Source organism: Diabrotica virgifera, chromosome 6, assembly GCF_917563875.1.
Source record: "Diabrotica virgifera virgifera chromosome 6, PGI_DIABVI_V3a".
NCBI classification, from domain to species: Eukaryota; Metazoa; Arthropoda; class Insecta; order Coleoptera; family Chrysomelidae; genus Diabrotica; species Diabrotica virgifera.
This window is the reverse complement of record NC_065448.1, coordinates 54651136-54677119: the sequence shown is the minus strand read 5'-3', so window position 1 is coordinate 54677119 and position 25984 is coordinate 54651136. Positions and strand designations below refer to the sequence as shown.

The following is a 25984-nucleotide window of genomic DNA, read 5'->3' as shown; positions in this document are numbered from 1 at the left end:
TGCAGTCCTCTCTTCTCTGCTTCTTGTCTAACTTGTTCTTCCCATCTCATTCTTGGGCGACCTACTTTATTTTTCCCTTGTACTCTGACTTCATATACTTTTTTCGTTATTCTTGTGTCGTTTAGTCTGTGGATGTGGCCCAACCATCCTAACTGTCGTTCCCCTATAATTGTCTCTATGGGTTTATCTTTAGAGCTTGAGTTATTGTGTCGTTTCTTATTTTGTCTCTTCGTGTGACCCCTTCTATTTTTCTCAAGAATCTCATCTCTGTAGCTTTGATTTTTCTTTTGTTGTTCTTTGTTAGCGTCCACGACTCACTCCCATAGACGATTGATGGTCGAACCACTTTTTGGTACACTTGTGTTTTGACTTCTTTGGGTACCTCTTTCTTTCCAAAGAACGTATTTCTTAATGTATTATAAATTGTCCCTGCTTTTCCTATTTTATTGTTTATTTCTTTGTCTATTTTACCATCTTCTTCAATAATTGTACCTAAGTAGTTGTAGCTGTTTACTTGTTCCAAAACTTGTCCTTCTACCTTAATTTTTATCACTTTTTTTGTAGTCTCTTTTATATAATATATTATGCTATTCTGAAAATATTTCTTCAAAAGATAATCAGTCCCAAACTGAATTTCCTCTATCCACGTGGCCTTAAAAAACATTTGGCTATACCATTGTTTAAAAAAGAACAGATTGTCTGTTGTAAACAATGGCTACAGTATTGTCCGTATGTCCTGTTACTCCTGCTCATATTATCTGTTTCTTTTAGTGCTAAAGGTTCAGTTCAAGTGAATATAAGTGCTTATTACAAGCGTCTACCATTTAGCAGACATTACGGGCTTACAGTGACAGTGGTATTTGACGGCTAAGTACAGTGACTCGACAAAGAATATTAAAGCTGCAGAACAACGTCGTCGAACTACAAAAACATCATCGGGTTCCGAGATTATCTTTGATGAAAATATAACAGTTCCAGCGAATCAACAACAATTTTTCGCTAACATATGACAATATTTTAATAATAATATATAACCAATTTGTATAATCCAACTAATAGAATAAGTCTATTAAAAACACTGATTCAAAACAACACCATGTCGACATAGTGTAGTTTATAGTATTTTTACTACAAAAGCGATATTACGTAGGTCAAAATTTTTGACGTAAGAGAACTGTCAAAACATTAGAATGTGACCTTTCATTATTGCCATGTTTATTATAAACATGGCAATATGAAAAGTCACATTCTAATGTTTTGACAGTTCTCTTACGTCAAAAATTTTGACCTACGTAATATAGCTTTTGTAATAAAAATACTATACCTCCGAGGTTCAGATATATGTTAATATCGCTAAATTTACCAGCTCGACTAGTTTCATTTCTTTTTATCTCACAACTGAATACATTTTCCATCTTTTGCGCTATTTTGCCGGTTATTAGCAAGCTCATCACTGTATACACCGTATAGACCAATGATACAAACCAAAGACGTATGACGTAGATATATTAATATTATGTGACACATATGACGGAAGCTCGAAACAAATGACAATCGATGAAAAGCCCTATATATCAGCTAATAATGCAGATAAAGATGGCTAATCCGAAATTTTGTTTATAGAAGTCATTATCTAGTTCAAAATACATGTTATCTATGCAAAGTGTTAGTAGCTCCATGATAGCTGACACATTCAGTTTAGTTTTTGTTCTGAATGTATCATCCCTTTCTATTTTGCATCTTCTTATTTTTTAAATTTTCTTCTCCAGTGGTACATTAGTGAAAAGACTGGTAATGGCAACACTGACTAGCATATTGTTGGAATTATAATCTATTTCTGCTAGTTTTGCAGGAATTGCTGTTTTTTTTTTATAAAAGATGTGTTATGTGCAAGAGGCCGTATTAAGTTTACGAGGAACTTTGATAGTCTGCTGTAAGGAGAGCTCATGCTGCTGCAAATTGGTCTGAAGGGTAAATCTCTTTGTGAACTATATACAAGTGTGGTATTCTGCTATAGTGAGGTGTTACGGCTCTTCTTTGCCAGTCTGTCAGATTTTGTGCAGTGTTTTTGTAAATTTTACTTTCGAGTGATTTCGTTGGATCCCTTTTTACGGTTTTTGGGTGATCGAATACAACTTTAGAGTGGTTTGATTTATTTATTTGCTTTAACGTGATACTAGACACTTTTTACCTTTTTTTTAGATGTTTAGAAAACAACCTAACTTAAAATTATAGAATAGAAATAAACTTGGTGAAAAACATAATATAAAGAATAAAGATATCAAAAGAGGCAAACTTAGTGAGTTTATGCATCAAACCCACGATATAGTCTAGAAATGTCCTTTACATCTGAAACCTGATTATTTTACGTCTTCTTAGGTCCAGCGCTCACGAGGCAACTGTTTTAAAACTACTTGAAGCAGTTTCGTCGTGGGCCCTGGACCTTACTTGATTAATTAGATGTTTCTTACAAAAAAAAAGGTTTTTGCAATTATTGTATTATGCATATATTTTTCATTTTAGGACTAAAACGGAAATCGAACATCTCAGTAACAATCAACACATAATATTATGGACCAATGTAACACTTGCGTTGCTAGGATTGAAGAACATAGCCCAAAAACAAGAAACGAGAACTAACTTGGGTTGCTACTTGAAAAAGTCTATAGCAGTTTTAAAAATATTCCTGTCACATGGGATACCAATGATGGAACTTATGCTGAAATCGAAACCGGACGAAGTAGTTACCATTTTTAAAACTATGCAAAGCAGTACTAGGTTCTTACATCACCTGTGTTGCTACAGCAAGTTTACGAAGGATGCTAGTTTGATGGCGTATGTTCCGCAATTTAGACTGACATTAGAATCGCTTGTCTACAGGTAATTATGTCACTCCATGTTTTTTTTTCAAATTCATTATGTAATGTAATCTACTGTTGAAATTATTATTTGTACCTATTGTTGAAAATATTTACGAATTTCTGAAGATCCATTTAATTTCTCGGAAAAAGAGAACGCACAAAGACAAGAAAGTAATTCACAGAAATAAGAAACACAAATAAAATAGGAAATAATAAAAAGAAATAATAAATAAAGACAGATAAAGCACAAACATGATATATAAATAAAAGAAAAGGAAATTGGGAAATGTATAAAGATATCAAGAACAAGAAAGCCCCGGGCCAGATGGTATTTCACTTAAACTCTAAATATGGTTCACAAAAACTACCAAAAGAACCCTAAAAGGAGAACAACTATTAAAGGAAGGGACACAAGGAAGCAAATAAAAGAATATTTAAAAGAAGACAGAAAACTATCGAGGAATAAGAGTAATATAACCAATGAGAATACTCTATGAAAACATCTTCTTCTTTTTTTAATAGGACTATGTCCTGTTTCTTCTATTCCAGTCTCTGCTGCGATCCGGAGCTCCAGCTCTCGTACGATCATTTTTTGGGTCTCCCTATGGGTCGCTTGGTGTTGGGCTTCTGTGTCTTCGCCCATTTTGCCATACGTTCATGGTCGAATAGGGATGTTTACTAATTTTTAAATATAGTTAAATTCAATAGATTATAAGGCATATAAAAACGTAGCAATCATAAAACTGTTTAAAAATGTATATTTTTTAAGATAAATGAGTTCATAATGTTGATTTTCTTGGAGGCTAGAAAAACGGTACCCTGCAGCGAGGCTACGGTCTGACGTCAGCAGTCGTATCGTCTTTGATCGACGACTAGTTTTGTATACTTATTTACGAAGTGGATTTGAATGTGTGCAGTTCTTTACGTATTTAATTAGTAAAAATGAAACCAAATAAGTGGTGTTTTGTTCCTTGGTGTGTAAATACCTCTAAAAACAATTCTGACAAGATTTTTATTACAGTTCCAGCTAATTTAAGTCGTAAAAAGAAACGTAAAAAGAAGTATATGTATCAATAAAAACCAAGCTTTTCTCTTGCGAAGATCACTTCTTTATTGTAAGTTATGGATATGTTCCTAAATAAATGGGTTTTTAAATTAAGTAGGTACTCATTTTTACCCAATTCTATGATATGTTTTAGATTTAAGTTAGCTTGGTTATAAAAAAATAAATTATAAAAATTCTTAATACCTACAGTCGAAAACTTCGTATTTTGAACTTCTAAATATCTGTTTGTAAATATCCCGGCAACGAAATGGGTTAGCAAGAACATTTTTACAAAAATAAAAAGTATGTACTTATATAGTTTATGATCTTTCAATTTGTCTGAAGGTTTAAAAGACTTGGTGTCCATAACATATTAATAACGTACCTAGGTACCTATTTATTACCGACGGACCTTATAAACTAGACATCATTTAAATTAGTAGTGCAAAATCTATGCAAATGCTATTTAAATGCATTCATTTTTTCGAATCCTGAGAAAACTAATAAATATTTTTGAACAATTTGAACGCAGAGTTAAAGATTACATTATTACTGAGGGCCGAAAGTCCATTAGATAAACAGTTTCCTTTGAATGAAATATTTAAAATTAAAAATTACACTAATTTTTTTTTCACCTCTGTACCTTATTAAAATAAACATTCCGCTACTCTGTGGTTGATTTATCTCTTTACAAGATGACAAGAAATCAGACACCATTGTTACATGTACCATTGTAGGTTAAGCGAATCAGCTATTTTAAAACTTTTCATTCTATTTATTTATTTGTACCACCCAAAACATGTCCTTAGAAACAGTCTATCCACTTTAAACTAAACAAATTCACCATAAAACTCCACATGAGCCCCGATAAAACAATAAGAGAACAAAATACAAAATAAAATGACCTGATCTAACGTCAAATAGGTACCCAAAGAGAAAGAATACTGTGAACATGGCGCGCGCTGGAGTATACGAGTTCGACTAGTAACGTCAGAAGCCTTTTCTTGAAATTTAAAATAATGCTAGATTTCTAATGAAGTTTTTTCATAGAAAGGCTTTTTTAATTTTCTTAATATTATAGACAATTATTCCTAGGGTGTTTCTTAATCGTTTTACATGTTTAAAATGACTATTAAATTTTTTGTGAACATCCCTATTGAACTTTTTATAATACGACATAGTTTGCCAAATGCTGCCCATCCTGCTATTCGCCTCTGTATTTCACGTGTTTGATTGTCTCTGCTTATTTTGATCTCGTGTCCCAGATATTTGTAGGTGTCTGTTGTATGGTATCACTGTCAATAGTTATATTTCCACTCATTATGAGATTTGTCATAAGTTTACCAAAGTTTATTTTTAACCCTGCTCTCTCAGACAGAGTTTTAAGCGAATGTATCATAGAAACTATCATGTAAGTTAACTGCGATTAATCACCATCATCTGCAAACCTCAGATGATTTAATCTCTCTCCATCTATATTGAGTGTTCTGAAGCTATTTCCTTGTAGCATTTTTTGTAATCAACTATTCTAAGGGCCGGTTTTTCAGTGCTGGGTTAACCTATTTATTTTTTGGTCACCGAAATATTCATGTTTAATCAGTTTTTCAGTATGAGGTTAGAGCTTAAACTCGTTTAAGTTAACTAAGATTTTAACCGATCCTCGTTAGATGGTTTAACTCCGAATTTTGCGGTTACGCTTGCGCATGGGTGCAAGTGCAGTGAATGCATCATGTTAATTTTTTGAGTACCTGCCTGACAGAAGAGATTAGTTGGGTTATGTTATTTTGTTTCATCGCGGGAAGTATTCTAATACCTCCTTATTATTATAAGGAAATTATTATTATCGAAAGTATAAATTATTATCGTTATTATATAGGAAGGAATTATAAGGAAATATATTTAAATATAACTGTAACAGGTACCTATGTTTACACTTACTGTATTGTCCAAGTAAAACATATTGTGGAATAGCTTTAAGCCGGTGAAATATGATATTCTTCAAATAAAGATATTAGGTCAAACGTTTAAGAAGCGGCCCTTTGAACGCATCTGTGTTTTTACGCCCAGACCTCCCATCTATTCACAAGTTTCGTGCAAAACGATAGTAGTTTTAATTCGGTAGCAGTGTAGTGATTCGAGTGTTTTGTTTGCTGTAATTATTTTGAATATTGGTTTAGTATTTAGTTTGTAGAGTGTAAAGTGTTGATTATTGTAATTTAATTAATGTGAATAGTGATGTCGCGCCCGTAGGATAATGTAAATATCGCGTACGATAACGCTGATATTGTAGAAATTGCCAGTGCTAGTGTGAATGTAATTACTAAAAAAAAGTGCCCGTAAAAAGAAGATTCGAATGCATTTAAATGCTGAAACACAGTTTGTTTGAATGTATACAAAAATCTACGTACGAAATTCGGCTTCGATGAAACACTATTGGCACAAGCCACCTCTGGTTTAACAGAAATTCCACTTTCTACTGTATATATTAGTATATAAAATAGTTTAAAATGAACCCTATCATCGCAATAAACGATGTGACTACAAATTTTCAAGACCTTTAAATCCTTCACTTGTAAAACTATTGAAAACCACAATATACGACTGCTACAAAAGCAATGAAATACCTACAATACAAGTAATAAGAAAAAAATTGGAAACAACCGGTCGAAATATGAACTGCTGTGAGAAAACTCTTCAAAACTGGATAAAAAATGGCTTTAAATTCAAAAAAAAAAAAAGTCAAGCAATAATTATGGAAAGCCAAAGAATAGTCAACAGACGTAATATGTACCTAGAAGAAATTACTAAATATAGGCAAGAAAATAGGAGAATTTATTATCTAGATGAAACTTGGTATGATACCCACACAGTAAAGAAAGGATGGACAGATGGTTCAAGCATGTGCATACCAGAAATGCCTGCAAATAAAGGCGGCTAATTATTGTACATTGTGGAGAAAGTGAGGGATGGGTTCCTAATGCTTTAAAATTATGTGGGAAGAAAATGGAAGATTGTAACGTTGACTACCACAAGAATATGGAAGCTGACATTTTTGAAGATTGAAACTCGCTGATCCCAAACTTGGAGAAAAACAGCGTAATAGTGCTTTTCAACGCTTCCTATCATTCCCGACAGCTCACCAAAATACCAAATACATCTTCAAAGAAAGCTGACCTGCAAAATTTTTTAATGGAAAATGATTTGTATTTCGAAGATTTTCACACAAAAAAACAACTTATTGAAGTTCTACACACGAAGCAGTTTAGAAAATTATACGCTCTAGAGAGTATTGCCGAAAAGCATGGACACACTATATTGAGACTTCCCTCCTATTTTTGTGTTTTCAATCCTATTGAGTTAATTTGGGGACAATTCAAACCAAGTATAAGGCGTTCAAATACATTTCCTAAATTTGACAAAAAGGTAATTGAGATAATTAAAAAAGAAGTAGCCAATATTACCAAAGTAGACTGGCAGTAAAGAATCGCCAAAGTGATCAAAGTGGAAGAATATTATAAGAAGATTGGGCACTTCCACATTAATGGTGGAAATAAATTTATTATTGAATTGGGCGATGATAGTGAAGAAGAAAATACGGAAGAAGGAGAAAATGAGTTCAGTGTATCAGTATTTTAATTGTAGTGTTGTGAAATTCATTTTCCAAGCATAAGTGTAGTAAGTGTAAGTGTAGTAGTAAGTGTAGTAATGAAAAGACTCGGTTAAAAAAATATTTTTAGATTTTGTATTTTTAATAAATAAAAAAAGAACGGGGACATGCTTGCATTTTATGCTGAATTTTAAAAGTTTTGAACTGTATACCTCAAGTAATTTTAGATCTAACTGTGTTTTTATAAAGTTCTTTTAGTATCAATAATTCCAACAATAACAAGGTTAATTATAAAAGCTATTCTACATCAGTTATTAATACAAGCATGCGGTAAGAGGGAGGGTCCCTGTGAGGTTAAATGTAATTAAAAAATTGACAAAATTAATGTTAACACATACGATGTTATGTCCTGCTTTAACGGTATTTACCTAAGTATAAATAAATATTTTTAACTACATATTTAATTACCAGAAAAAACCAGCTGCCCGCCTAATAGCTTAAAGAAGAACTACCCAAAGCTACAAATCTTACCTATTACACTATATAGATTGCTTGAACAATAACAGGATTTTATGCATGATTCCTAGTAATATTTTAAAAAGATTATTTTATATTTGTCTAAACAGCAAAATGAAATTGTTTTTTATTTAGTTTTCTGTCAAATTGATCATAATTTCTCAAATTCCACATGAGCACGTACAGTTACTGCTGCCAACAGAAGAAAAAAAGTGTTTAGCTAACCGAGATTTTCTTAACTTGGTTTAAAGCACTGAAAAACGTTATATGAGGGTTAAAATATTGGTTAAAATTTAAACTAGGTTAGCTAACTAAAATTTTAACCGCTCACTGAAAAACCGGACCTAAATGGGAAATAAGCCACAATTTAACTAAAAAAAAATGATTTTATTAACGTTTGATGTCCACCTCGGATGTCGTTGTCAAATTTTTAGTTAAATTGTGGCTTATTTCCCATCTATATTGAAGCCCATATCTTGGCATTGAGTGTTCTTAAATACTGACTCTAGAGATGCCGTAAACAATTTAGGTGAAATATTGTCCCCAAACCAGTGCCTACTCCCAATCCTCACATACGCATGCCAAACATAGACTTTGACCAAAGCAAACATGGATAAAATAATGAAGACACAAAGAGCCATGGAGAGAGCAATGTTAGGAGTAAAATTAACAGACAAAAAGCAAAACAACTGGGTAAGAAATAAAACAAAAGCCAATGAAGCAGGACAACATATAGCCACGCTAAAATGGAGCTTCGCAGGTCATAACGCCAGACAAACGGACAATAGGTGGAATACTACGATACAACAATGGAGACCATGGACAGGAAAGAGAACAAGAGCACCCAGATGAGATGGGGAGACGACATTCAAAAGATAGGAGACGACAAAATTGGACGAATTAAAGGGCAAAAAAAGAAGATTGTCTCCTTGTCTTAATCCTCTACCTATATTCCGGTGAATATAGGTCGAGGATCTATAGTTCGATGAATATTGAATATTCAAATTAACAAATAATTCAGTTATCTAACAAAATATTATTTTAGGGTGAAAGCTGCTTTGGCAGCCAACAACTGCTCTTCCGCCTTCTGGATGGGACATTTGAAGAATAAAGATTTACACGGAGAAGAAATTTTATCGCAAAGCACAGTAATGACAGATGATAACGACAAAGGTAGTGATGAAGAACTGTTGCCTTCCGATGAAAGCGATACCGAAATTTTGAATGTGAACAATGAAGACGATAGATCTGTTAGTAGTGAAGTGTATGATTAAGTTTATGTTTGTATAAATAGAATGTCTTGTTAAATTTTGTAATATTTTCTGTTATAATGTATAATTCATTTTTATTTTGATAAATTAAATAGAAAGCATATTTTTTATTATACTACATATTAGGAATGAAAAATAAGAGTAATTCCGACTATTCATTACATAAAACAGTTATGAAAGGTTGAAGCTAATATATCGCTTTTTTGCCAGAGAAATAAATAAAAGACCCATCCCGACAATATCAGATTTCACTGGGATAACAATGTATAAGAGGAGGATAAAAAAGTGGGTTGTTTTGTCATATTCGACCGTCTAATTCGAATATGTGGGGAAGATACCAATAAGAAAAGTGATCAATTTGTTGTCTTGGTATCTACCTTTTAAATTCTTGAAGGTTAGTCTGGTAGATCTACAAAAAATGGACAGTAGAAATACAGGAAAGAGAAAAATACTGGATTTATCCATGTAGGTCTAGTCATCGCATTTAAATAATTGAAGCGTCAATTTTATTTTCTGGTAAAATAGAAACGTGACAATTAATAGAAGGTACAGAAATGCTATTACTAGGGTTTCTGCATTACCTGGAGCAGACTTAGGATCCGACCACAATCCCTTAGATGCAAATATTAAAATGAGGCTCGCTACAGCCAAAAGAAAGAACCAGAAGGTATCATTAAATATTAAAAAACTCAAAAGCAACGATACAAGAGAAGCATATACAAAAGAAATAAAGAATAGGTTCTCTGATATGGCAACTGTGGATGATGTTGAAAAGTCATGGACCACCATAAAAGAATCATTTGATGATGTGAACTACACTTTTCTTCTCCAAAATAAAACGACTACCAAGAATGAGTGGATGACAGAGGAAATATAAGAGATAATACAACAACGCAGGTACGACCAAGTAGGATACCAAAATATACACAGCAAAATTCGTAAAGAAATTATGGCGGCGAACATGACTACACTTTGCACCGAAGCTGAAAACTTACATACAGTGCGCTGGAATAAGTGTTACTCCCCTTATTAACTTATTTATTTTTAGCACATAAGCAAAACGCTCGGACAGGTCGATTTTTAAAATAATCATAGTATATTATAGTACATCATGTGCCACCTCATTTAAAAGCTTTTGAAATACTGATTACAAAAATGTATAATACTTTAATCCTATTTAAAAAATCTCGGTAGAATTATTTTTAAATGCTTTCATTTTTTCGAATCCTGAGAAAACTAATTAGTATTTTTGAAAAATTTAAACGCAGAATGAAAGTCCCTTAGACCGAACCATTGACCACATTATTAAAGAGTGTCCCTCAAAATCCTACAATGGTAGCCCTGAAGACTTCCTGTTTGCTACTTCAGAGTCAATTGATTATATTAATACACTTGATGTTTGTTTGTAACTATTTAAAGTTTGTCATATACATACCTATATTACTAGTGTTTGTAATTTTGTTCTAAATGTGTTGTAATTGCCATACGATACATAAATAAATAAATCTGTGTTTAAATCTGTGTCATATAATGTAAGCTTTCATTCTGCGTTTAAATTTTTCAAAAATACTTATTAGTTTTCTCAGAAGTCGAAAAAAATGAATCCGTTTAAAAATAATTCGACATTTTGCGCCTACGCTCGCAAATAGGAGTAAACTATTATACATTTTTGTAATCAGCGTTTCAAAAAAGCTTTTAAATGAGGTGTCACATGATATACTTTCCTATTTAAAAAATTCGAAATTATGCCTGTCACCTTAAGAGGGATCGCGTAAAGTTCGAAACATTGATGCTATAATATACTATGATTATTTTAAAAATCAACCTGTCCGAGCGTTTTGCTTATGTGCTAAAAATAAATAAGTTAATAAGGGGGCAACACTTATTCCAGCGCACTGTATATAAAGTCGGCGACAGCTTCAATCTTTACAGTAAAATTAAGGAAATTGATGGGATCTTCAACAAACACAATTCACTGTTAGACCAGGGCGCATATGTAAAAATATTTAGTACATTTGGACGTTGAGAGGTGACTCAAATTTTTTTGCACAAATTGCTTGAAAATAACTTAAATAATAATATTTGAGTTATCCTCCCTCTCAAAAAGGTCCGGAACATTGTTTAAATAAACAAAATGTCAAAAAATGAAGGAAAAATTCGATTTTTTTCTTCGCTTTTTAATTATAACTTTAAAAGTATTCATTTCTGAGAAAAGTTGTACTGACATAAAAGTTGTGTAATTAAATTTCCTACAATATAGAATTGGTTAAAAATTTAAAAAATAGTCACCCTTGTTGCAAAATAGCAATAATTGCGAAAAAACCATACAAAAATAAGTATTCGCATTTTACGTTTTTCAACCATTTATGCTACACTTAGGACCTTCATATTTCACCCAGAAAAACTTTATGATACAGTAAAACAGTACTGTAAATTTCATTAAGATCGGTTCAATAGATTTTAAAATAAATTTTGCAATCCAGCTTTCGCAAAAAAAAATCATTTTTTCAAAATGTTATAGGACTGAAAATAAAGCAGATATCAAGTTGATTTTTTTTGCGTATAGAAGTGTACTGTACCTTTCATTTGCAATTTGCAAAATTAAAATCGATTAACTATCACGGCGTCAGGATTTTTTTTAAATAAACATTAATTATTGGTGCTACGCGCAAGACAGCGGATAGTTTGCTCTGATTGGACATTCCAATGACCTTTGATAATAATTGATACATTTTAATTTGTATTACATTTCGATATAAATAAATAAATAAATTTATTGCAAAATAAAAACACATACTCTATCTTTTAAAATAACACTTCTTTTAGCAAAAACTTTCTTTGTTCATATATTTTAACTTAGAGAATAAAAGTTTATTATTTTTAAACATATGCAATTGTTTAAACAATATTTCACAAACAATAATAAAATTAGTTTGATTTTTGTGGAATTAAAATATTAAAATACAACAAAATATAGAGTAAGAAAATAATATATTAGATAAAGATTGGAAGAAATTTTGGTGGAAATCAACTTGTGTGAATCAAACACCGCTGTCCTGCGCGTAGCACAAAAAATTAATGTTTATTTAAAAAATTTCCTGATGCCGTGGTAATTAATCGATTTTAATTTTGCAAATTGCAAATGAAAAGGTACAGTACACTTCTATAAGCAAAAAAAATCAACTTGCTATCTGCTTTATTTTCAGTCCTGCAACATTTAAAAAAAATGAATTTTTTTTGCGAAAGCTGGATTGCAAAATTTATTTTGCAAAATCTATTAAACCGATCTTAATGAAGATTACAGTGTTGTTTTACTATGTCATAAAGTTTTTCTGGGTAAAATATGAAGGTCCTAAGTGTAGCGTAAATGGTTGAAAAACGTAAAATGCGAAGACTTGTTTTTGTATGTTTTTTTTTTTCGCAATTATTGCTATTTTGCAACAAGGGTGACTATTTTTTAAATTTTTAACCAATTCTGTATTGTAGGAAATTTAATTACGCAACTTTTATGTCAGTACAACTTTTCTCAGAAATGAATAGTTTTAAAGTTATAATCAAAAAACCAATAAAAAATCGAATTTTTCCTTCATATTTTGACAGTTTGATTATTTAAACAATGTTCCGGACCATTTTGAGTGGGAGGATAACTCAATTATTATTATTTGAGTTATTTTCAAGTAATTTCTGCAAAAAAATTTGAGTCACCTCTCAACGTCCATCTCAAAACAGACGCGCCCTGGACTATGTATACATAATGATTAATGAGTCTGGGCTGATTATCGAACATTAGGCCATTTTTGGGAAAAGTTATTTACCAGCAATTTTATTGCTGGACTCGAATTATAAGATCCTATATATTAATAATATAGGTATGCAAAGTCCTCAGATAGTGTGCTACTTTTTTTATAAACAAAATGGCGCCCGAAAATCGTGTTTTTTTCAATTATTGCTCTATAACTCCGAAGATTTTAACTTTACAACAAAAACACCCAAATAAAAATTCACCGTGATTAAATTCTGCATAGAGTTTTTCCCCATCTGCTCCGACGAAAATTTTCCTCAGAAAATGCGGGTTTTCCCAACAAAATCTTTAATTTTCAAATAGAGTTTTAGATAAGTAATTATCTACCAATAATTAAATAATTTGGTGACTTAAAAGCCTTCTTGGTTGAGATTATAGTTCCAGAAGCTGGTGAAAATTAAACGAAGATAGCAACAATTCAATTGTTAATTCATAATTTACGGTCGCAGTAATAACCAAAATAATTATGATACACTGATCAAACTTTGAAATCTTATAAATATGAGATGCCTATTTAACATTTTGTCGACAAAATATTATTTTTTTTATTTTTTTGCATAATCATTAAATGTTTAAAAAAAAATAGTTATAAACAAATTAACGTTTCTCAGAAAGTTTTTATTATATTATAATTTTTAAAAATAGCTAAAATGCGCATTTCAAATATCTTGAAAATGAATGCTTTAAAACTTTCTTGCAACCATTTGCAAAAAAGTTATGAAACAGCAAAATAAACATAAGATTACTAAGGCGTTTATAATTTTTTTTAATTCTTTCAAAGCGTAGAAGTGAGTTTAAAGTACAAGCTAATTATTTACAAAAGAATATCGATCATAAGTTTAACGGTTATATTTTAATTAAAGATTATAAATATATTTTTTTGTAATTTACACGCGCGAAAGTCGACTAATACAGTACTGTAGCTAAAATTTTCACTCGGAGCGACGACCGGCCGCGCGACGTACACTTTTAATAAATAATGCATGCCGCGTGTCAGTCGCTTCGAGTGAACATTTTAGCTCCGACTCTGTATCAAGCCTACTTTTGCGCTAAAAATTACAAAAAAAAGTATTTTTAATCTTTGATTAAAATATAACCATTGCACTAATTTTTGACATTATTTGTGAGTAATTAGATTGTACCATAGACTCACTTTTTAGCTTTGAAACAATTAAAACAAATAAACAACGGAGAAATCGTATATTTATTTTGCTGTTTCATAACTTTTTGGCAAATGGTTGGAAAAATTTTTTAAAGCATTCATTTTCAAGACATATGAAATACGCATTTTAAGTATTTTTTAAAATTAGAATATAATAAACAATTTCTGAGAAATGTTAATTTGTTTAGAACAATTTTTTTTTAAACATTTAAAGATTATGCAAAAAATGAAAAATTTATATTTTGTCGACAAAATATTAAATATGCATCACACCTTTATAATCTTTCCAAGTTTGATCAATGTCTCATGATAATTTTGGTTGTTATTGCGACTGTAAATTGTTAATTAACAATTGAATTGTTGCTAAAATATTCATTTCATTTTCACCGGCTTCTGACTTTATAATCTATACCAAGAAAGCTTTTATTTCACCAAGCTATATAATTATTGATAAATAATTACTGGCCCAAAAAATTTATTTGAAAATTCGAGATTTTGTTAGGAAAACCCACATTTTTCAAGGAAAATTTTCGTCGGAGCAAATCGGGAAAAGCATGCCTCTATGTAGAATTAAATTGGGGTGAATTTTTATTTGAGTGTTTTTGGTGTAAAGTTAAAATCTTCGGAGTTATAGAGCAATAATTGAAAAAAATACGATTTGTCGGCGCCATTTTGTTTATAAAAAAAGTAGCACTCTATCTGCCGACTTTGCATACCTATATTAATAATATATAGGATCTTATAATTCGATTCCAGCAATAAAATTGCTGGTAAATATCCTTTCTTTGTACTTTACTAATTAGATCAGCGTATTATAAACATTTTTTTTCAAAATTTAAAGATTATGCAAAAAAAAGAAAAATTTATATTTTGTCAATAAAATATTAAATAAGCATCTCATCTTTATAATCTTTATAAGTTTGATCAATGTATCATGATTATTTTGGTTATTATTGCGATCGTAAATTGTTAATTAACAATTGAATTGTTGCTAAAATATTCGTTTAATTTTCACCGGCTTCTAGAATTACAATATATACCAAGAAAGCTTTGATGTCACTAAGTTATTTAATTATTGATTAATAATTACTTACCTAAAACTTTATTTGAAAATTAGAGTTTTTGTTAGGAAAACCCGCATTTTCCGAGGAAAATTTTCGTCGGAGCAAATCGTGAAAAACATATCTTTATGCAGAATTTAATTGCGGTGAATTTTTATTTGGATGTTTTTGTTGTAAAGTTAAAATCTTCGGAGTTATAGAGCAATAATTGAAAAAAATACGATTTGTCGGCGCCATTTTGTTTATAAAAAAAGTAGCACACTATCTGCGGACTTTGCATACCTATATTATTAATATATAGGATCTTATAATTCGATCCCAGCAATAAAATTGCTGGTAAATATCCTTTCTTTGTACTTTACTAATTAGACCAGCGTATTATAAACATTTTTTTTTCAAAATTTAAAGATTATGCAAAAAAAAGAAAAATTTATATTTTGTCAATAAAATATTAAATAAGCATCTCATCTTTATAATCTTTATAAGTTTGATCAATGTATCATGATTATTTTGGTTATTATTGCGATCGTAAATTGTTAATTAACAATTGAATTGTTGCTAAAATATTCGTTTAATTTTCACCGGCTTCTAGAATTACAATATATACCAAGAAAGCTTTGATGTCACTAAGTTATTTAATTATTGATTAATAATTACTTACCTAAAACTTTATTTGAAAATTAGAGTTTTTTTTAGGAAAACCCGCATTTTCCGAGGAAAATTTTCGTCGGAGCAAATCATGAAAAACATATCTTTATGCAGAATTTAATTGCGGTGAATTTTTATTTGGATGTTTTTGTTGTAAAGTTAAAATCTTCGGAGTTATAGAGCAATAATTGAAAAAAATACGATTTGTCGGCGCCATTTTGTTTATAAAAAAAGTAGCACACTATCTGCGGACTTTGCATATCTATATTATTAATATATAGAATCTTATAATTCGATTCCAGCAATAAAATTGCTGGTAAATAACTTTTCCATGAATTTTGCTAATTAGCCCAGAGTAAAGATGGACTAATAATGAACCCTCGCGATATACTTAATATCTGGAAAACGTACATACACAGCTAATTTGTTCAATATTCATAACATAAAACACAAAAGCCACAACAATTAGGAGTACTTTGATAGTATTGGAGAGTCCTTATAGTCATTTTTCCTTGATAAGATCTCTTGTAATATTATCTCGAAATCCTTCCAAGGGAGGGAAAGTCAAATGTTGGGGATTTGCAAGTTAAAATAAAAAAGTGTGAGTCAAGGTCATTTGTAGAAATATGGTATGGCAGTTGCAATCATACTCCTAATGTGGAAAAAAAAAATCCAAAAATCCTGGAGGGTACACACAATTAAATACATATATTTTCTTGTAAATGTGAATGCTCATCCGTTTCTAAAATCGTTAAAAATTATTTCTCAAAATTTGAATGGCAATAAAAAATAAAATTTTTGGAAATATTTTAATATTTCATACAATTTTATGAAATGGAGGTTTTTTCCGGTTGATTATCGACAGAGGTGTAACCAGGATGATCCTAAGGGGGGTTACATCTACTTGAAGGTTCCGGGGGGTATGGAATAATAATGGTGTTAAGCGTGTAGAGCACAAAGTACATCCAACAGGGGGGGGTTATAACCCCCAAAACCACCCCTGGTTACGCCTATGATTAGCGATATATTGATCGCAATAGCATACTTTAATTTGGAAAATTAAAATTCCGATTAGTCCATGTTATTAATGTTTAATAAATAAAGACTTACCTTTTCAGTCATGTTGTAATTTGTTATAATACCTTCTTTAATGAATAAACCATAATCTTTGTAGAACTTTTCGTACTCTTCTGGATTCTTTTTCAGCTGTTCTTGTAGGAATTTCAAAACTCTTGCTGTTAGAACGTCACGTAATTTGCTGAAATTTCGAAATTTTATGAGCTAGACATTGAGTTGCGTGGAAAAATAAAGTATTCAGATACAATAACCGTCTCTTTAGATAGACAATGAACCCGACTAAGTAACAAGACATTTACTCAACATACACACTGCACATTACTCCTCTGAGCTAGTGATAAACTTTGTATGACTGTAGGTAGAAACTGTTGCAACTGGCTGTATAACTAATGAGAAGAGTATTTTAGATACCCCATATGCGATCTGTTAATAACTTTCCATTTTTGAAGTTATACTTCTTTAGGCGTGACTGGGAAAAATGTTGAGAATGAATTTTTATTAAACACCACGCGCATGCACACACACCGTATGCAAGTATGTATTTATAATTCCGAGAGTCCATGTTTCCACTCCGTATAGAAATATGGAATAAATTAATGTTTTTATAAATTGGTATCGGATATTCAACGATAAGGTAGAGTTTATTAGGAATTTTTTCATTCTTTAAAAACCGGACCTAGCATAGTCTATACGTGTACGTATTTCGACCTTGTGGGGTCAAGATCGTTTGTTATCCAGCAACCAAGATATTGGAATCTTTGTACGGTTTAATTAAGATGACACGAAGTCGATTTAAAGGATTCACTAGAAGGGAACAAAGTATGGACAGTTCGTCTGATGAGTCATACAAACCAACTGAGATACCAACTTGGACGGATTATTAACAACAAACGCCATTTTTAAGTCACGATATTCCAAATCGCGGTCAGATACAAATGATAGGAACTGATCAGTGTGTGTTTACAAACATAACTAACATTGCAGAATATCAGTTGAATTATTTCCAAGGCTACCCTGATCAAAGATGCGTTTCAATTAACAAGCCTCGTAGTTAAATATGCGATTGAACATTTGTGAAACCGGCCAATAACTCAATTATGTATCGACTTAATGTGTAATCAAACTACCAACGCTAATACTTACCCAATTAGAGCACTGTTTTGTAAAAGTTCTCTACTTAAATTTAATGGAATATCTTCCGAGTCTACAACACCTTTTACGAACCTTAACCATTTCGGCAAAATATTATCAGTCCTGTTCTTAATCAGAATTTTTTTAGTATATAGTGCGATTCCTGATTCAGTTTCCCTCGACATTTCAAATAAACCTTAAACAATAATAGTTTGAATTATTACTTTAATATAATTGAAGATATTCGATTGGAAATTATAGTATACTTATAGCAAAATAAACATAGTCATCGGTCATAGTATATCTAAAATAAAAGTCCTCAAGTAACGTGTACAGTTGGATGTACCTTCCAATTTTGCTACTGGGTAGTTCCCCGGATTATAAAAACCCTCTTGGACCACTAATACAGGATATTGGACGAACCTAGATGTTAACCTTAATGCTTCACTGTGCTTTATCAGGTAGTAAGAGAGTTAAAGTGAAAAAGATGAAATAGCCAAAGAGCTAGCGAGAAAAAGGGAAAACGTATTGACCCTGTTACGGCAATTGCAAACAAATGTTTTAAACATGTATTTATTTTTAAAACATTTTAATATAAGGTGGAGTGGAGTAAGATCGTAAACGGGGCAAGTTCGTATTAGCTCGTAATCTATCATAAGATACATTTAATTGTACAAATTAATAAGTAGAAACCTGTACTAGATTAGTATGAACTGATTGACATAGATGTCTCTCACTCAGAAGTAATTCTGCCACTATTTTGCCATTTATAAAATCTGAGTACATGAGTAGTAGATATCTAACCTAGAGCTGTTGAAGAAAGTGCCGGTATTTTACAGCAAATTTTGTGTTGTGTATTTATTTTTGGTAAGTATTAAGAACATTGCTTAAAGTTTACGTTAAAGAAATAAATCCTTTCGATTATTTGAAATTTGCTCGAAAAATCGCTACTCTGGTCTTGCACCGCAAATATTAGTGCACGGGGCAAGTTCGGAGCATGTAGCGGGGTAAGACCGGACTTGTGCTTTTTCCAGTCAATTTTAAAGATTTTTTTGTACTTTTTATGGTTTCTTGTTCAAATTCTTTATTTATAACCTTTTTTAGATCCAAAATGGTTAGATATTATATTAGAAAAACGAACCGAAGAGCGTAATCAGCAGAAACAATTCTGCCGTGCTTAGCGAAAACGCCGTATCTGCAAAAATCTGAAAAATTAGATTTATACATTTTTATAACCAAAATGTGCATATCTATCTTCTTTGCTTACTAAAAATGACGTAAGTTAACCCAAAATACATTAAACACAACGCATTTTATGCCGTATCTGCAAAAATGTTCATGGATACTTAGAATAAATGCGTCATCTGAAAAATACTTAGAAAAAACGCCGTATTTAAAGTTCACTTGCCGCGTTTATCCTAAGCAGGCACTAGATGCGGCGTTCTGCCTAAGCATTTGACAGATTTTTACAGCATGTGTAAAATTTTTAATAAGGTTAGTTTGTTGCCATTTTTCAACGAGAACGGTTGTTTGATATAATTTTTTAAATATGGCAAATAGAACAAAGTTAATACTGCAGAACGCTAGTTTTTCTTTATCAACAGAAAATCTAAACACATATGTTTGAGTTGTTGGTGATCAAGAAATAATGTGTGGTTCTAAAAACAATGCCGTACTACTAAGTGAGACAAATACTTCCATTAAATGTGGAGTTTCCTGAGGTATAGCGGAGTTTCCTATGTGTATGTATATTGTTGTTGATGCGACATTGTATTATTACGTTACATGAGGCATTTTAAACAGTGCAAATTTGATAAAGTTTGTTCGAAATATGTACGAATTTTGGTACGAAGTATTTTGGTCGCCGTAGGTCGTAGAATTTCCAAATAAAAAATGTTTTATAAAAGTACATAGTTAAATCAATGTCTAATAATTAATAATTAAAAATAAACTTGATCGTAAATGTTAATCGTTTCTGGAATGTTTTTAATTTTAAAATGCAAGAAACGCCCCTTAGCGGAAAACTTATTAATTCCAAAATTATTTCCAGCACTTTTTTTGTCCATTTTCATGACACACTTTTATAAAAAATGTTTTTTATTCTCCTTTTTCATCGTTATATTGTATTTATTATACAGTAGACTCCCTCTATAACGAGACCTGAAATGGCAGACTAGTTACCTCGTTGTACGCGGATCTCGTTATATCAGATAACAATAATATTGTGCATACATATATAGTTGTTGCCTAAAATATTAACTTTCTATAGTGATGCCATTCGGAGCAATATAAGATGCTAAATATTGTTTCCTCGACAATAAGGCTTCGCTATCATAAATTATAATTTTTTTTACAATATTCAGTATCGGCCAATAGATAAACAGAACAGGAAGAAGTTTATTATAGGTAGGCGGTGAATTTCTATTAAAGCACTCCCCTCGATAACCGCACAGATGTTGGGAATTCATGTATACAGGTAGTTCGGATATTTATTTATAGCCATTACAGCGCTAAAAATAGATAAAGAATAATAAAGGTACATATTTTACGATTTCATTTTTCCTCGTTATATCCAAATATGCCTCGTTATAAAGGTGTTCAGTTCAATAGGAATTTCATGGGACATCTAGTGTACCTCGTTATAAGCGACACCTCGTAATAACCGTGCTCGTTATAGAGAGAGTGTCTACTGTATTATAAAATAAGAAAATGCTTAGCACAAACGCAGTATTGCATTCTTCCTAAGGAGGAAGAAGTTAAATTTATGTAGTATACTTAGAAAGAACGCTGTAACATGAGTTTTTAGAGTAAATAAAATATATTTTGTCAATATTATGTATAAATATGAATTCTATGATATTTATTATGTATATAAAGTAGAAAACAAAAAAAAATCTAAATTGTTTTCAACGGCTAGACATTTAAACAAAAACCGATTTTACTCAAATGTGATCTCTCTTCAGATACGGCGTTTTTCCTAAGGACGGCAGAATTAAAGGAGCATTGATAGAAATTCGGACAGGCGAATAAATGCCATGCAAAAAACCATTCTTTATATTTAAATGTATAACTTTTAAACTAAGCAACTTATTTTAATCTGGCAAAAAGCATTTCATAAATGACGCATTAGTAATTCCGATTTTGTCCCATAACATATGAAGATAAATTTTATTGAGTTTTAAATAGCTGTTTACGAACTTGCCCCATGGAATAGTTACTGTTTTTTCTAATTTTTTATAAAAGTTCTAATTTCCAATGTAAATTGGTGTTTTTGGCAATGCGAATTATAGCGTATTAATGTTACTTCACGTCGATACCAAGAAAATGTGAGTTATTTGAAATATAATTTACAAAAATATTATTAAAGTCAAACTTAACGAAAACCGGTCCGAACTTACCCCACTCCACCTTAGTCATTATACAGTATGGTGAAAATGAAATGAATAAATTCGTTATTTTCTAAGACGGTGACTCAGGAAAAACCTTGAAACAGGTTGATTTTTATTTGTAAATTATGATTTTTTGACATATGTATCATGGTAGTAAACACGCCCATCCATCTGGGCGTGATGACGTAATCGATGATTTTTTTAAACGAGAATAGGGGTCGTGTGCTCCCTCATTTGAAAGGTTATTCAATTCTCTATTCAGTAATATAAGAGATTGCTCGCATCAGCGGAGATGAAAACCCTTCGAAAAATCGATGGTAAGACTCTATGGGACAGAGCTAGAAGTACAGATATACGACGGACATGCAAGGTGGACAACATTAATAACAGGGTAAGAAACAGAAGAATAGAATGGAATGACCACATAAGCCGAATGACAACAAATAGAGTAGTAAGGACAGCGAGAGACGTTTCCCCAATAGGATCCCTTCCATCGTTTTTCCAAACGAACTTTTCCGACATAACTTACTGTAGGTACATTGAAAAAACAGACACAGTAATGTCTATAAAAAAATAAGCAGAGTAATATAAACCACAAAAATAAAGCAAAAGCGCGTGCAAAGGACCTAGGCACTTTCCTTATGCAGCTTTGGTCATGCTGATCAAAATTTATCATTGCAGCAAGACTCAGAAATAAATTGTTTATGAATTGAAGAGGTTCAAAATGTCGGTTTTGAGTCTATGTTTTCAAAATCGTGCATATGAAAACGTGCCGTTTCAATTCTATGACTATTTTGACTATGTCAATTATTAATTTAGAAGTTGATAAATTAATATCTATATATATAAAAGAAAGTCGAGGTTGTGTTAGTTACACCATTTATAACTCGAGAACGACTGAACAGATTTTTATGAAATTTTACATGTATATTCTAGCGGTCTGGGAATAGGATAATATGGAGTTTCATACCCGTACGTCATAAGGGGTGTTGCCCCCCCTGATATATTTTTTTAATTTTTGGAAAAACCGTTTTTTACTATTTTTATGAGATGTAGAAGCAAAAGATACATACAATCCTAAATTTTCAATTTTTTATCTCAGACCGTTATTTTTTAATAGCCATTTAAATATTTTACATCTATATATATAAAAGAAAGTCGAGGTTGTGTTAGTTACACCTTTTATAACTCGAGAACGACTGAACAGATTTTTATGAAATTTTACATGTATATTCTAGCGGTCTGGGAATAGGATAATATGGAGTTTCATACCCGTACGTCATAAGGGGTGTTGCCCCCCTTGATATATTTTTTTAATTTTTGGAAAAACCGTTTTTTACTATTTTTATGAGATGTAGAAGCAAAAGATACATACAATCCTAAATTTTCAATTTTTTATCTCAGACCGTTATTTTTTAATAGCCATTTAAATATTTTACATCTATATATATAAAAGAAAGTCGAGGTTGTGTTAGTTACACCATTTATAACTCGAGAACGACTGAACAGATTTTTAAAATATTACATGTATATTCTAGCGGTCTGGGAATAGGATAATATGGAGTTTCATACCCGTACGTCATAAGGGGTGTTGCCCCCCCTGATATATTTTTTTAATTTTTGGAAAAACCGTTTTTTACTATTTTTATGAGATGTAGAAGCAAAAGATACATACAATCCTAAATTTTCAATTTTTTATCTCAGACCGTTATTTTTTAATAGCCATTTAAATATTTTACATCTATATATATAAAAGAAAGTCGAGGTTGTGTTAGTTACACCATTTATAACTCGAGAACGACTGAACAGATTTTTATGAAATTTTACATGTATATTCTAGCGGTCTGGGAATAGGATAATATGGAGTTTCATACCCGTACGTCATAAGGGGTGTTGCCCCCCTGATATATTTTTTTAATTTTTGGAAAAACCGTTTTTTACTATTTTTATGAGATGTAGAAGCAAAAGATACATACAATCCTAAATTTTCAATTTTTTATCTCAGACCGTTATTTTTTAATAGCCATTTAAATATTTTACATCTATATATATAAAAGAAAGTCGAGGTTGTGTTAGTTACACCATTTATAACTCGAGAACGACTGAACAGATTTTTATGAAATTTTACATGTATATTCTAGCGGTCTGGGAATAGGATAATATGGAGTTTCATACCCGTACGTCATAAGGGGTGTTGCCCCCCCTGATATATTTTTTTAATTTTTGGAAAAACCGTTTTTTACTATTTTTATGAGATGTAGAAGCAAAAGATACATACAATCCTAAATTTTCAATTTTTTATCTCAGACCGTTATTTTTTAATAGCCATTTAAATATTTTACATCTATATATATAAAAGAAAGTCGAGGTTGTGTTAGTTACACCTTTTATAACTCGAGAACGACTGAACAGATTTTTATGAAATTTTACATGTATATTCTAGCGGTCTGGGAATAGGATAATATGGAGTTTCATACCCGTACGTCATAAGGGGTGTTGCCCCCCCTGATATATTTTTTTAGTTTTTGGAAAAACCGTTTTTTACTATTTTTATGAGATGTAGAAGCAAAAGATACATACAATCCTAAATTTTCAATTTTTTATCTCAGACCGTTATTTTTTAATAGCCATTTAAATATTTTACATCTATATATATAAAAGAAAGTCGAGGTTGTGTTAGTTACACCATTTATAACTCGAGAACGACTGAACAGATTTTTATGAAATTTTACATGTATATTCTAGCGGTCTGGGAATAGGATAATATGGAGTTTCATACCCGTACGTCATAAGGGGTGTTGCCCCCCCTGATATATTTTTTTAATTTTTGGAAAAACCGTTTTTTACTATTTTTATGAGATGTAGAAGCAAAAGATACATACAATCCTAAATTTTCAATTTTTTATCTCAGACCGTTATTTTTTAATAGCCATTTAAATATTTTACATCTATATATATAAAAGAAAGTCGAGGTTGTGTTAGTTACACCATTTATAACTCGAGAACGACTGAACAGATTTTTATGAAATTTTACATGTATATTCTAGCGGTCTGGGAATAGGATAATATGGAGTTTCATACCCGTACGTCATAAGGGGTGTTGCCCCCCTGATATATTTTTTTAATTTTTGGAAAAACCGTTTTTTACTATTTTTATGAGATGTAGAAGCAAAAGATACATACAATCCTAAATTTTCAATTTTTTATCTCAGACCGTTATTTTTTAATAGCCATTTAAATATTTTACATCTATATATATAAAAGAAAGTCGAGGTTGTGTTAGTTACACCATTTATAACTCGAGAACGACTGAACAGATTTTTATGAAATTTTACATGTATATTCTAGCGGTCTGGGAATAGGATAATATGGAGTTTCATACCCGTACGTCATAAGGGGTGTTGCCCCCCCTGATATATTTTTTTAATTTTTGGAAAAACCGTTTTTTACTATTTTTATGAGATGTAGAAGCAAAAGATACATACAATCCTAAATTTTCAATTTTTTATCTCAGACCGTTATTTTTTAATAGCCATTTAAATATTTTACATCTATATATATAAAAGAAAGTCGAGGTTGTGTTAGTTACACCTTTTATAACTCGAGAACGACTGAACAGATTTTTATGAAATTTTACATGTATATTCTAGCGGTCTGGGAATAGGATAATATGGAGTTTCATACCCGTACGTCATAAGGGGTGTTGCCCCCCCTGATATATTTTTTTAGTTTTTGGAAAAACCGTTTTTTACTATTTTTATGAGATGTAGAAGCAAAAGATACATACAATCCTAAATTTTCAATTTTTTATCTCAGACCGTTATTTTTTAATAGCCATTTAAATATTTTACATCTATATATATAAAAGAAAGTCGAGGTTGTGTTAGTTACACCATTTATAACTCGAGAACGACTGAACAGATTTTTATGAAATTTTACATGTATATTCTAGCGGTCTGGGAATAGGATAATATGGAGTTTCATACCCGTACGTCATAAGGGGTGTTGCCCCCCCTGATATATTTTTTTAATTTTTGGAAAAACCGTTTTTTACTATTTTTATGAGATGTAGAAGCAAAAGATACATACAATCCTAAATTTTCAATTTTTTATCTCAGACCGTTATTTTTTAATAGCCATTTAAATATTTTACATCTATATATATAAAAGAAAGTCGAGGTTGTGTTAGTTACACCATTTATAACTCGAGAACGACTGAACAGATTTTTATGAAATTTTACATGTATATTCTAGCGGTCTGGGAATAGGATAATATGGAGTTTCATACCCGTACGTCATAAGGGGTGTTGCCCCCCCTGATATATTTTTTTAATTTTTGGAAAAACCGTTTTTTACTATTTTTATGAGATGTAGAAGCAAAAGATACATACAATCCTAAATTTTCAATTTTTTA

General features: G+C 31.1%; 2 protein-coding genes across 7 annotated transcripts in view; one reads left to right on the top strand and one right to left on the bottom strand.

Annotated features, from left to right (window-relative positions):
- The window catches only part of LOC114343271 (heat shock protein 75 kDa, mitochondrial), a 331103-nt gene that overhangs the window by 122657 nt on the left and 182462 nt on the right, over positions 1-25984 (bottom strand). Inside the window, exons 7-8 of one of the 5 annotated variants that reach the window (XM_050654273.1) lie at positions 18194-18377; positions 17084-17231 (exon numbers count right to left, since the gene is read on the bottom strand). The exons of 3 other annotated variants lie outside the window; for them this stretch is intronic. In XM_050654273.1, the coding sequence (XP_050510230.1) occupies positions 17084-17231; positions 18194-18377 (332 nt within the window). The remainder of the gene's footprint in view (positions 1-17083; positions 17232-18193; positions 18378-25984) is intronic. One more of the 5 variants, XM_050654275.1, reaches the window with a different exon arrangement.
- The window catches only part of LOC126886997 (Fanconi anemia group D2 protein), a 262663-nt gene that overhangs the window by 88179 nt on the left and 148500 nt on the right, over positions 1-25984 (top strand). Inside the window, exons 12-13 of one of the 2 annotated variants that reach the window (XM_050654270.1) lie at positions 2524-2880; positions 9075-9401. The exons of the other annotated variant lie outside the window; for it this stretch is intronic. Coding sequence (XP_050510227.1) covers positions 2524-2880; positions 9075-9303 — 586 coding nt within the window. The 3' untranslated portion in view covers positions 9304-9401. Of the gene's footprint in view, positions 1-2523; positions 2881-9074; positions 9402-25984 lie in introns of those variants that run through there. 2 annotated transcript variants of the gene reach the window in all.